The following is an 11,694-nucleotide window of genomic DNA, read 5'->3' as shown; positions in this document are numbered from 1 at the left end:
GTAAGCTGCTCCACTTCAGCGAACAATAATCTGCTTGCCCACCTGATCTGGTGTACATGTGAAGTTGGTCCACTTGCTATAGTTGATACTAATTCCCTTTCCTTATTATAGGTCATTCTTAATAAATATGGGTTTGACCCTTCTGTACTTGACAGAGCAAAATTATAAATATAACTACAATTAGTGTTTCACAGACAGGACATTGCATTCCTAAGTGTGCTGCCCCTCAATTGAGGCTGTTCAAAAAAGTAATGGTGGAGGAGATTCTGCCTGTCTACTTCGCAAATTTAGCAAACGAGTACATCCACCCCCTCCGTGAGCGACAGGAAGGGTCATGTTATTTTCCTTTCTGGGGTATATATTGATTACAACAGATCGAGGATCGTGTCCATTAGTCTGTGGTGGGAGTGACAAGCATGGACTGCCTCAAGGATGTTGGGTTTCCTCCAGATTTCTTTCATTTTAGTGTTGAACAGCAGTAACGACCGTTTAAAAGGGTAATGATCCGTGTTTGTGGTTTATAATATTTTTTTACTTCTGTTAGGTGTGCCCCACGATATGCCACGATAAGCTATTTGTACATGTTAACACGACATTCGTCCAAGGAGGACAATCCCCTTTGGGGGAGGGGGGGATATTATTAGCATTAATATTGTTTTATAATAACATTGATGTTGTACTATTATAATTCGTGGTGTTATTACTTTTGGTCTTTGCGGCCTTGGAAGAATGCCACGATTAGCTGTCTTAACAGGAATTAACTGTCTTAACTATTAGCTGTTAGGGTTAGCTGTCTTAACACTATTAGCTGCCTTTACACTATTAGCTGTCTTAACACCCTAACACGGATTTTTCCCAAGGCGGAAAACCCCCTTGGGGAGGGGAAAGGGTAAGTGAAGTTGCTACAACCTCCATCGTGTGAACCTTAGTCTTCCTGTCAGGTTTGGTTGAGATTGGTTAAGGTCAAAAAAACTGTTAGACAGATAGACACCAAATTGCACATTTTAGTGTGGTTCTAAAATATCAAGCTTGTTATTTGCTCTCTGGAGCAAGGATAAGAATAAGCAAACAAGGTCACAGGTGTATCAGACTACTTGGCCATGAAGGTAAATTTAACTTGCATATGTTGGTTGCCATCTTCGAACAAAAAAACACTGTAGACTTTCATTTCTCACTTTTAATGATGTACAGTTATTATTTGTCTGGATGCAAGTATGAGCATGCTACATGTTGTCTGCAGATTGAAAAGTTGCTTCAAGGAAAGGTGGTGGTTGGTCATGCCCTTCACCATGACTTTGATGTAATTCATTTATGCCATCCTTCTCACCTCATTCGCGACACTTCGGTAAACTTGCTTCTGAAGAAGCTGGCCAAGTTTCCTATTCAAAGTACTGCATCATTGAAGTACCTCACTAAAGCCCTCTTGAAACAAGACATCCAGGCAAGTTTGCATATTCAACAAAGTTATCAAATTTGTTCCTGGGTTCTTCAGGAAACTGTATAGAACTTTTGTTCGGCAATGCTTTCTCTCTAACCCACCCACATCACCTTTGATTAGCTATTGTAGAAATCCCTTTTGACAAAGGGGAGAGCCACCAGCACCGGTTCTCCAACAAAAGGATAGTTTCTGCTTTCTCCTGTTCAAACCTGGTATGTCCGAGCGAGCGGTAAGGGCTTTTGAGGGCTGATGATGATGAAGTGGCATTTCAATCCATGGGAATGCTCGAAAAATTGAGGAAAGTTAAGGACATGATCAATGATAAATAATCTTCCTTCAAAGGCTTCAAGCAAGTGGTGGAAAGCTCATGCAAGCAAACAAGCCCCCCCCCTCACCTAAGCTCATTTCCCTCCCCTCCCCTCACCATTCCCTCCCTACTTGTGATCTTTTTCTTTTTACCCCCCCTCCCCCCCCACTTCTCCCAATCCCTCATCACCACACATACTTCATCCAACCCACTTTTTGCATGTTACTGTGTTTCCTCCCCTCTTTCTCTGTTTTTTTTTCTTTCCTTGCTTGTTGTTCTCAACTTTGGTCCACTCCACTGTCAGTATTTTACTAATGTACTTTCTGTTTCACCAATCTTCCATGTGCCCAGAATTTTTTTTTTTTTACACAAAGACAATTTGCCGTTGTGCCTTGGCTTCATTTTTCAATGAGAAGAAAAACTTGTTAGGTTATCAAACCAGAGCGAAGTCGATGGTGCACCATCACAAATCCCCACACTTTCCCCCTCGAGCAAAGTTTAAAAAGTTCCACCAGGAATGACACACTATCAAATTTTGAGTTTAAAGAAAATCTTCTGTTTTGACCCGTGACCCTAAATCTCCACCCTTCTTCAAAGGCTTCAAGCCCTTTGAACTTGCATGAACCGGGGGTCAAATCCCAAAAATCATGACATATTAAATGCGTTCCTCATGAGCCTGGTGTGGGCTCAGTGGTTAAGGCGGTGGCTTGGGATCCTTGGGGTCCTGAGTTCGAGCCCCGCTGGCCACTGAGCTAGCATCAGGGGGGTTAACTCAGCCTGTCATCCTTCCGAAGGTCAGCAAAATGAGCACCAGTATACTGGTAATTATCCCTGCAGGGTCGAAGGCGACTAAAGGGTTGGCGTCAGGAAGGGCATCTGGCCGTAAAAACATTGCCACAAGAAAGGGTACCATGATTGGAGCCCACAAAAAAAGCTGACCCCTGCTTCGGGATAAAGGCTTTCAAATGGTGTGATGATTAAATGCGTTCCTCATTGTTGATTGCATATACAAAGTTGCATTTTAAAATGTGCCCGCAATTGCATTTTTCGGTCTTTGACCTTTCAACCCTGCCCCAGAGGGCAGGACCAAAAATGACACTGCTCTTGCACCTTCTTGCCATGTGGAGATCACAACCACCAAGTCTGCTGAATTTCTGCCAAACCCTTTCGGAGGAGATAGCGTGACGGACTGACTGACTGAGCCGCTTGCAATATCCCCTCGTTTTTTTTTTTTTTCGTGGGGATAAAAATTGTGTTTTATTCATTTGTTCTCATAATAAAGGATTGTTGAAGATTTTGATGACAAAAGCTCAATTGGTAAAAATGTTATGGCCTGGACAGACACAGTAAACGTCAATGGTAAATAAATAAACACGCAAGCGATTATTATTATTATTATTATTATTATTATTATTATTTTATTTTATTTTATTTTATTTTTACGTTTTATTTTTTAAACAAAAAAAAAATGAAACCTCAATAAAAAATAACTGGGCTCTCACGCTTGACATGCTGCGGCATGGTGACGGGATGAATAATGGCTATTTATAATCACCACGACGTTGCCCTTTTATATTTTAACCTAATTTTTAGCTCACCTGAAACGTAGATCCGGGGAGCTTATGGGATGGCATGTCGTCAGTCCTTCCGTCCTTAAACACTTGCAACTTCTTCTCCGAAACTGCTGATAGGATTGTGACCAAACTTGCTTAAAATTATATTTGGTTTGTTCACGGCATTAAAGATTTGGGGTTAAAGGGGGTCTACCAGAGGTCAAACTGGTCCAAGTTTGACCCTCCTCCACGCCAAAATAGAAAATAGTTATTTGCTTTCTTCTCTGACACTACACACACAATTCCGATGAAATTTCATCACCTATGATGTACCAAAGTTTGTTCACAACATTAAAAATTAAAAAAAAAATCAGGGTCGAAGGGGGTCTGCAGGGAGTTTGAGTGACTGTTGTTCCTGATGCAGGTGAGCACAGTCATGTTTTTATTATTTTCTCCATATTCTTGTTTTAAGGTTTCTTGAAAATTTGATGACAAAAACGAAATGCTCAAATTTAATGCAAAAAACTGAAAAAGTTATCGCCTCGACAGACGGAGGCAATTGCAATATTATGTTTGTGGGGTAGATGTATGAATTTCATAGAAAAGGCGGGATTGTATGGAGTAGATTGTTCCGTGAGACCAAGGACGTGTAGGAGACATTTCCATGTAAATCGAGTAGGTTTACTGTGAACTTTAGTGTTACGTGTCACCACCGGGGGGGGGGGGGTTGTTAAATTAAGTATGGTTTCAGGATAATTTCTCCCAGTACGTGATTGCCCCCTGTGACCTTTTCCTATGTTTTTGCATTTCAAAACCGGCGATAAAAAGAGATCACGTCCTTCTGTTTCAGACAGAACACAACAACAATTCAGACCAGGTCACTCTACCCTGAATATGCTGCTTCTGCTCTCCCAACAATGGATGGAGGTCCTCAATGCCAGACATATAATCTCCCTAGACATATTGCGTGATTTTGATTATGGTCTGGCACCCTGCCATGTTCACCAAACTCTCTTCCTTTGGTATCCAAAGACATCTCCACTCATGGCTCTCAGACTTGCTCTCCTTTCACAGCCGACGTGTGGCCCTTAATGGAGTTCTCTCATCCCCTCTTCTTTTCCAGGCTGGAGTTCCTCAAGGTAGTGTTCTGGGCACTGTTATTTTTCTGGTTTTCATGAATGATCTCTCTGACTGGAAAATCCTCTTTATCTCTTTGCTGATGACTCCACCCTTTGCCGTACCATCTGTCATCCCTCAGATTGGCAAGCAGCAGCTTCTTCGCTCACTGCAGATCTGGATAAAATCACAAACTGGTCCAACACGTGGAATACGTCTTTCAATCCGGACAAATCTCACACTCTCACTTTGTCTCTCCAAAAGTACTGTCTGGAAAGGACTCTCTTGTCTCCTTCTCCCCTTGTTGTACGTTCTGTGTGTTAGCTCTCATATGAGCATTGACATTGTATACAAAGAAAAACAACCAAGTTGCACGTTCCAAGCAGGCAAGAAACCCTGCCTCCAGGAATGACAACTAGCAAACCATGCCCCTGGAGTGGATGATTAATGGGCGTGACGTCAGAGAGGAGGATCGAGTTAGGATTGGAGTCAGGACACGAAGAAGGAGCAAAAAGGGAGGGTCTGTCAGGAACGCGATTGAGACGGAGGCTCTGGCTGGTCCCCTTGACACAGTGAAAAAGGCTGCATGATTCTCGTGTTCGTACAGAGGCGGATTTGCCCATGTGATGGAGCAAGATGCTTCCCCATTGACTGTTCGGCTGGGTCGTGTGAGACCGTGCCTCGGAGCCTCGTGTTGGGTCATCGGGGAAGAAGGCGGTGCCATTTTGCAGAGGAGTGGCGTCGGCAAGTGCGATGGTGAAAAGAAGTTGCACAGCGGTTTCTGAGCCCTGGTGTTGAATATCACCGCCTGAACTACCTCCTATAAAACCTTGTGCTGTGCTGTTTTTTTTTTTTCCGCTACGTCTGCTACATGCCCTTGCTGCCCTTCCTTCCCACGCACGCCATAATCTCCAAGGATCACGTGTTCACCTCCAAGGTCGAACTGTTTGGCTATCCGTCCAGGTAGGTGAAACCCCCTTGCACACGACAATGTCCTTTGTAATCGGAATCGGCTTATCGTGTCCTCCAGATTAATTGCCCCGAGCCTAGATCTACTGCAATCTATATACTATCCATCCATCCATGAGGACCATACTTTGTGCAGAGTGTTGCTGTTGCTCCTTGGCTCCTTGGCTCTTGGGCACAATCCTGGATGGGTCACCACTCCGACACAGGATTCCAGCAAACTGGCACTCATTTTGCTGACCTTGGAAGGATGACGGACAGAGTCCACCCCACCTGGTATTAATTCAACAGCTGAGTGGGATTTAAACTCAGGATCCTTGGATCCTAAGCCCACCACCCTAACCATTAAGCAAACACCAGGTATAAGCTATATACTGCAGAGAAGATAACATGACCCTTCCTGCTGCTCCCACAAGGAGTTACGATTATCGGCCTTGTTAGCTGAGAGTCGAGTTTTCAAGGAATTTATTGGAATGACTGACGATGCCCAGTCGGTGATTGGCTTTGAAAGTCACCTTTGAGATGTGGGTGGTCCAGAAGAGGTTATTTCTGATGGTGAGATGCAGAAATTTGAGTGTGAATCTCTTCCAGTGTCTGACCATGGAAATATGAGGTTGTGGGAAGACTTTGCCATGACTGAAGATGTTGCAGGACAGAATGAAGAAGATTCTGCACAGAAGTTGCTGCCACACGCTTCACATATCTACCATCTACCCATTTTGGGGAATCTGGAATAAATTTTCTGGCACAGTGTGATGAGTTTGATTAATTGCATTGGGATTGGTGCCAGGGGCAGGAGCTCATGGTGCTCGTTTACTTCTCAATTATTACCTCCACCACCGAATGTGAATGGAGGTTATGTATTCACCCCTGTTGGCCTGCTCACAGACTATCTAAAAAGTTATGGACTGATTTGGATGAACAGCTTGGATAACATTATAATATCCAAAGCTTGGATTTGGATAACAGCTTGGCTGACGAGGATGATTGATCGACGAGTCGCGGCGCACGGACAGGTGCCCGTTTTCGTCGGGGACGAGTTCGAATTGTTTTCGGAACAATTGGGGTGCTATTTCCACGCGAATGATGTGGTCGATGAGAGCAAGCAAAAGTCGATCTTGCTCGCCTCGCTATCAACGGAACATTATCGACTACTGAGTGGTTTGGTGGTGCCGGACAAGCCCAGTGGGGACACGCTGTCGTTTCAGGACATTGTGCAGAAGATGAAAGCACACATGGCGCCGGAGAAGTCATTACAGCTCGCTCGATACAAGTTCGATCGCCTCACGAAAGGTACGGGGGAGCGCGTCGCGGAGTTCGTCACGCGAGTGAAGCATTCTTCCGTGGCCTGCAAGTTCATGGCGGGGGAGCGTCCAGCTCGGCTCAGAGATCGCTTTATTTCCGGTTTACAAGATGCAAAAATGGTTTTGGCGATTCTGCGGGTGAAGGGTGAAGCCATTACATTCAACTCGGCGGTCGACACTGCTTCAGCTGTCGAGCAGACTCTCGGAGATGTTTGGGCCATCACCGGCCACAGCATACCAGATGGCCCGGGTGTCCACGCAGTGTCGCGAGCGCCCCGGGACGCACACGCGACCTTCGCTGCGGGCCGGGGACAGACGTCGCATCGCGGCCGCACGGGCGGCGAGGTGACCCCGCGGACGTGTTTGGGATGTGGAGGTCGACACCTGCGGCGTGTGTGCCCGTTTAATAACACTGTGTTTACATTGTCACAAGGTGGTCATCTGAAGCGTGTGTGCCGAGGGGCGTTGGCCACCGTTAAGGTCATGGACGGCAATGTGCGGGGCGACCCGGGGCGGAACTTGTAACCGATTATGAGCCTGTTTTCGATTGGTCCTGCGGCGGCGCGCCCGATGACGGTGGAAATCGAAGTGAACAGAACGCCGATCACTTTTCAGGTTGATACGGGAGTGGCTGTGTCGATCATCGGCGAACAGACCGCGCGTAGACTCAACGGCCTGAAGCTTATCAGGTCAAACCTCACACTGTACACGTACATCCGTGAGAGGATAACGCCCGTCGGGATGGCAGACGTGTCTGTCGTCTATCAAGGCCAGGTCGCCACGCTTCCATTGTACGTCGTGCGGGGGAGGGACCGTCTCTCCTTGGCCGGGACTGGCTGACCCGCATCAGGCTAGACCGGGCCGCCTTCACCTTGTGCAACCTGTGCCGAGCCGATGTGAGGATCAGTTGGAGAAGATTCTTCAAAGACATCAAGGTTTGTTTTGCGACGACCTTGGGAAACTCAAGGACGTACAGGCAAAGCTCTTCCTGAAGGAGGGGGTGGTTCCTCGTTTTTGTAAACCACGACCGGTGCCGTATGCGCTGCAGGACAAGGCCAAGGGTGAACTGGATAGGCTGGAGTCCTGTGGAGTGATCGAACAGGTGTCCTACTCAGATTGGGCCACCCCGGTCGTCAGGGTGCTGAAACGGAATGGAGACGTCTGATTGTGTGGGGACTTCAAGTCCACGGTTAACCCGGGCTCAGCATGGAGCAGTATCCACTGCCGTTAATCGATGAGATATATGCACGGCTGGCAGGGAGTCAATACTTCACGAAGCGAGAGCTGCGTGATGAATATTTTCACCTGGCGATGGATCCCGGGAGTAGCGACCTTTTGACAATCAACACGTGTCAAGGACTCTATCGATATACCCGACTCTGTTTTGGGATTGCTTCGGCCCCAGCCTTGTGGCAGAAAGCCATGGATCAGGTTTGCATTGGCCTGCCCGCTCAGACCTACCTGGACGATGTGCTCATTGCGGGGAAAACGGCGGACGAGCACCTTGCGAACATTGCCCAAGTGCTGACGAAGCTGGAAGCATGTGGCCTGGACTTGAACAGGGACAAGTGCGTGTTCTTCAAGCAGCGCTTGGAATACCTCGGGCACATCATCACGCCGGAGGGGCTGTTGAAAGGCCTTCGGAAGGTGGAGGCAATTCAGCACATGCCACCGCCTCGCGACTAGACGCAGCTGCGCTCATTCATTGGTATGGCACAGTATTACCAAAGATTCGTGCGCGGGCTCAGCTCGCAGCTTGCACCGTTAACGCGGTTGCTCAGGAAGGACGAGCGCTGGGCCTGGGGGCCTGCATACCAGGCGGCGTTCGACCGCGTCAAGCGGCTGCTCACAGGGGATACGGTCCTCGTGCACTACGAGCCTGCACGTCCGCTCTTATTGGCAGGCGACAGCTCTGCATACGGCATCGGGGCAGTGCTTTCCCACAGGATGGACGATGGTTCCGAGCGGCCTGTTTGTTTTGCATCCCGGACCCTGTCCACAGCAGAGCGGGAATATGCCCAGATCGAGCGCGAGGCTCTCAGCCTCGTCTGAGGTGTGCGGAGGTTTCATCAATACCTGCTGGGGCGGCATTTCACTTTGCAGACTGATCACAAACCACTTCAATTCATCCTGAGACCCGAACGCGGGGTACCGGTGGTGGCGGCCGCGCGAATACAGCGGTGGTGTCTATTTCTTGCTGCTTACAGCTACGATATTCAGTTCCGAGGCACCGAAAAGCATGCTAACTGCAACGGGCTCTCACGCTTGCCTTGCGCGGAGGGTCCAGCTTTGTCTGAATCGGCTGACCGGGTTGATGTGTTTGCACTGAGCCAGGTCCAATGCGGGCCGATCACGGCCAAACAGGTCGCGGTGGAATCAGCTCATGATCCAGTGCTCGCCCATGTCGTTCAGGCGATTTCTACGGGGAATTGGAGCAATCTGCCTTCAATACCAGCATTTCAGCCTTTCGCGTCACTCGCATCGGAGCTGTCGTTGGTCCAATGGTGCATTATGTGGGGAATGAGCGGTGATTCCACCGAAGTTCAGGCAGCGGTGTTTGGATGAACTACATGTCAGTCAGCTTGGCGTCGTGAAGACCAAGAGTCTCGCTCTTAGCCTGTTGTGGTGGCCGGGATTGGACAAAGACATTGAGCAGATGGTTAAGCATTGCACCACGTGTCAAACAGATGCTGATAACCCGCGTCGAGCGTCGGGACTATGGCCGACCCCAAACAGGGCCTGGCAGAGGGTCCATGCAGATTTTGCGGGGCCGGTTAATGGCAAAATGTTTTTGATTGTGATCGATGCGTTCTCTAAATGGCCGGAGGTTGTAGTAATGCAGCATACATCAGCGAACATTACAGTAGAAAAACTGCGGACGATCTTTGCTAATAAAGGGATACCCGAGATTCTGGTCTCGTATCACGGTCCGCAGTTCATCTCAGGTACATTTAATGGGTTTATGCATCAAAATGGTATTCGACATCTAAGGTCCGCACCGTATCATCCTGCGACGAACGGGCAGGCGGAATCATATGTTAAAATGTTGAAACGGGCTTTGCGAAGGGGGGGTGTTGCACCTGTGCAGACGGTGGTCGATGTCTTTTTGCTCCAATACAGGAACGCTATTCATCCTGCCACGGGGGATTCTCCTGCCATTCGTCTCTATGGACGGGCATTGCAGTCCAGACTGGATTTGCTGCGACCGGGAGGGTCGGTGAGTGGGGCGGTGTCGCGCCCGTTGCTGCTGCGCGGTTTTGATGTGGGACAGCGGGTAATGGTGCGCGATTATTTCCACGGTTCCAAATGGGTGCCGACTGTGGTCTCTGTGGTACTGGGGCTGGCAAATTGCATGGTGCGGACTGATGGTGGGGAGGTGTGGAAGCGGCACGTGGACCAAATGCATGATCGCTGTTTAGCGTCACCCCCTCCTTTCCCCCCCGTGCCGATCGACGTGGGGCCCCCACCTGTGATGTCGCCGTGGCCGGGCGTTGTATCACCAAGGCCGGACGTGCCGATGCCCGCGGGGTGTTCACCTGATTCAGTGCTGCCCGAGGACGACGAGCAAGCTTGTCGGCCGGGGGCGGTTGTTGCGGATGGGGCAAGTCTGGCGAGGGTGTCACGTCGACCAAGCTGGGAGGCGTCTGAGCCTGGGCCGTCTGGCGGCGCTGCCCGCCCAAGGCGGGTCAGAAAACGGCCGCGGTACTTGGAGGATTTTGAATGTTGATTGGTTTCGTTTGGTCATGTGATAATTGTCATTTCATCATTGGAATTGTCATTTTACGAGAGGAGGAGTGTGCTGTATCACGTGGTTGGGTTTTCGTATATCATGACTCGCCCGCGAGGGGTGGCAGGAATGTACATCCGAGCGCGGAATAAAGCGGAGCTGCTGCTAACGCTCTCGCTCTCCATGTTCCGCTTCACCTCGGACATTACAAAGATGAGGGTTCGAATTATTGTTTTATTTGTTTTACAATATATTGCAATATAACTTTATAGCTTGAGAACCTTTGCGTAAGGACAGCATCATTGAATACACAAGTGTAGCGGGATATTCCCTGGGATTGAGCAAGGCCAATCTGACTGCTATGCTGTTGGTCACATCGCCATTCACCCTCGGTTATGCTTACATTTAACAACACAATTAAACGTATCACATTTAACATACAGTTCATTAAACCACACAAACAGCAATCATGAGGTCTTGCTAACAGGTTAACCCTTCCAATGTAAGACACATTGAGGGGAGGATCCATTGTGGGGCTGCATAATAAGCCCTCTCGCATTCATTGTACCTTGCACTGAGCATCGTCATCAAATCTGATGCACGGTAAATGTCACGATACACTCTCTGCCTTTCCACATACCTGTACATGATGTATTGTTTACTGTTTATAACCATTGCCCCGAATATTTTTTTTAACCTGGAATTGTTTTCAGATGGGAACGCAAGGCCATTCATCGGTGGAAGATGCCAGAGCAGCCATGCAACTTTTCCAGCTGGTAGAAGAGGAGTGGGAGAAGAGCTTGGCTGAGGTCTGTGTGGATGACAGCTGCAACACGAACGACAGTTACTCAAAAAAGTGCTTCCAACTTCGGAAAAGCAGAGCTCGACCACAAACTAAACGAGTCTCAGACGACAAATGTGCGCACGTCGCCGAGTCGACAACGACCATAAAGGAAGATTGTGTACAAAGCACATCCAAAAACATCATTGTTGCTCATCCAAAGGCAAAGAAGAGAAAAGAAGCTTAACAGCGTTCCAAACTTTGTTGGTTACGCACTATGTAGCAGTTACCAATGGAAAACTGCATTTGACAGATGTTTTGAAAACACACAAAACAAACTCTGGAATGCAATTATTGGGGGGTGGGGGGGGGCATTAAAAAATGCTCAAGGAATGAGAACGGTCCAATAAATGCAAACATTTTACAGGTTTGTCAGTGGACTTGATTTGTCATTCATACTGTTCCAGGAAAGTGGGTTTTTCGGATTTCTCATTGAAACATC

General features: G+C 48.2%; 1 protein-coding gene across 3 annotated transcripts in view; it reads left to right on the top strand.

The window, feature by feature from the left end:
- LOC147015321 (uncharacterized) overlaps nt 1-11,694 on the top strand; it is a 21,613-nt gene extending 9,919 nt beyond the window's left edge. For all 3 annotated transcript variants that reach the window (XM_085849964.1, XM_085849965.1, XM_085849963.1), the window contains exons 4-5: nt 1,241-1,441; nt 11,125-11,694. In XM_085849964.1, coding sequence (XP_085706090.1) covers nt 1,241-1,441; nt 11,125-11,439 — 516 coding nt within the window. In that variant the 3' untranslated portion in view covers nt 11,440-11,694. The remainder of the gene's footprint in view (nt 1-1,240; nt 1,442-11,124) is intronic.

This window comes from Eptatretus burgeri, chromosome 12 (genome assembly GCF_056783735.1).
Source record: "Eptatretus burgeri isolate ZD-2024b chromosome 12, Ebu_testis_v1, whole genome shotgun sequence".
NCBI lineage: Eukaryota > Metazoa > Chordata > Myxini > Myxiniformes > Myxinidae > Eptatretus > Eptatretus burgeri.
The sequence above is the reverse complement of the archived record's forward strand: the minus strand, read 5'-3'. Positions and strand labels throughout refer to the sequence as shown.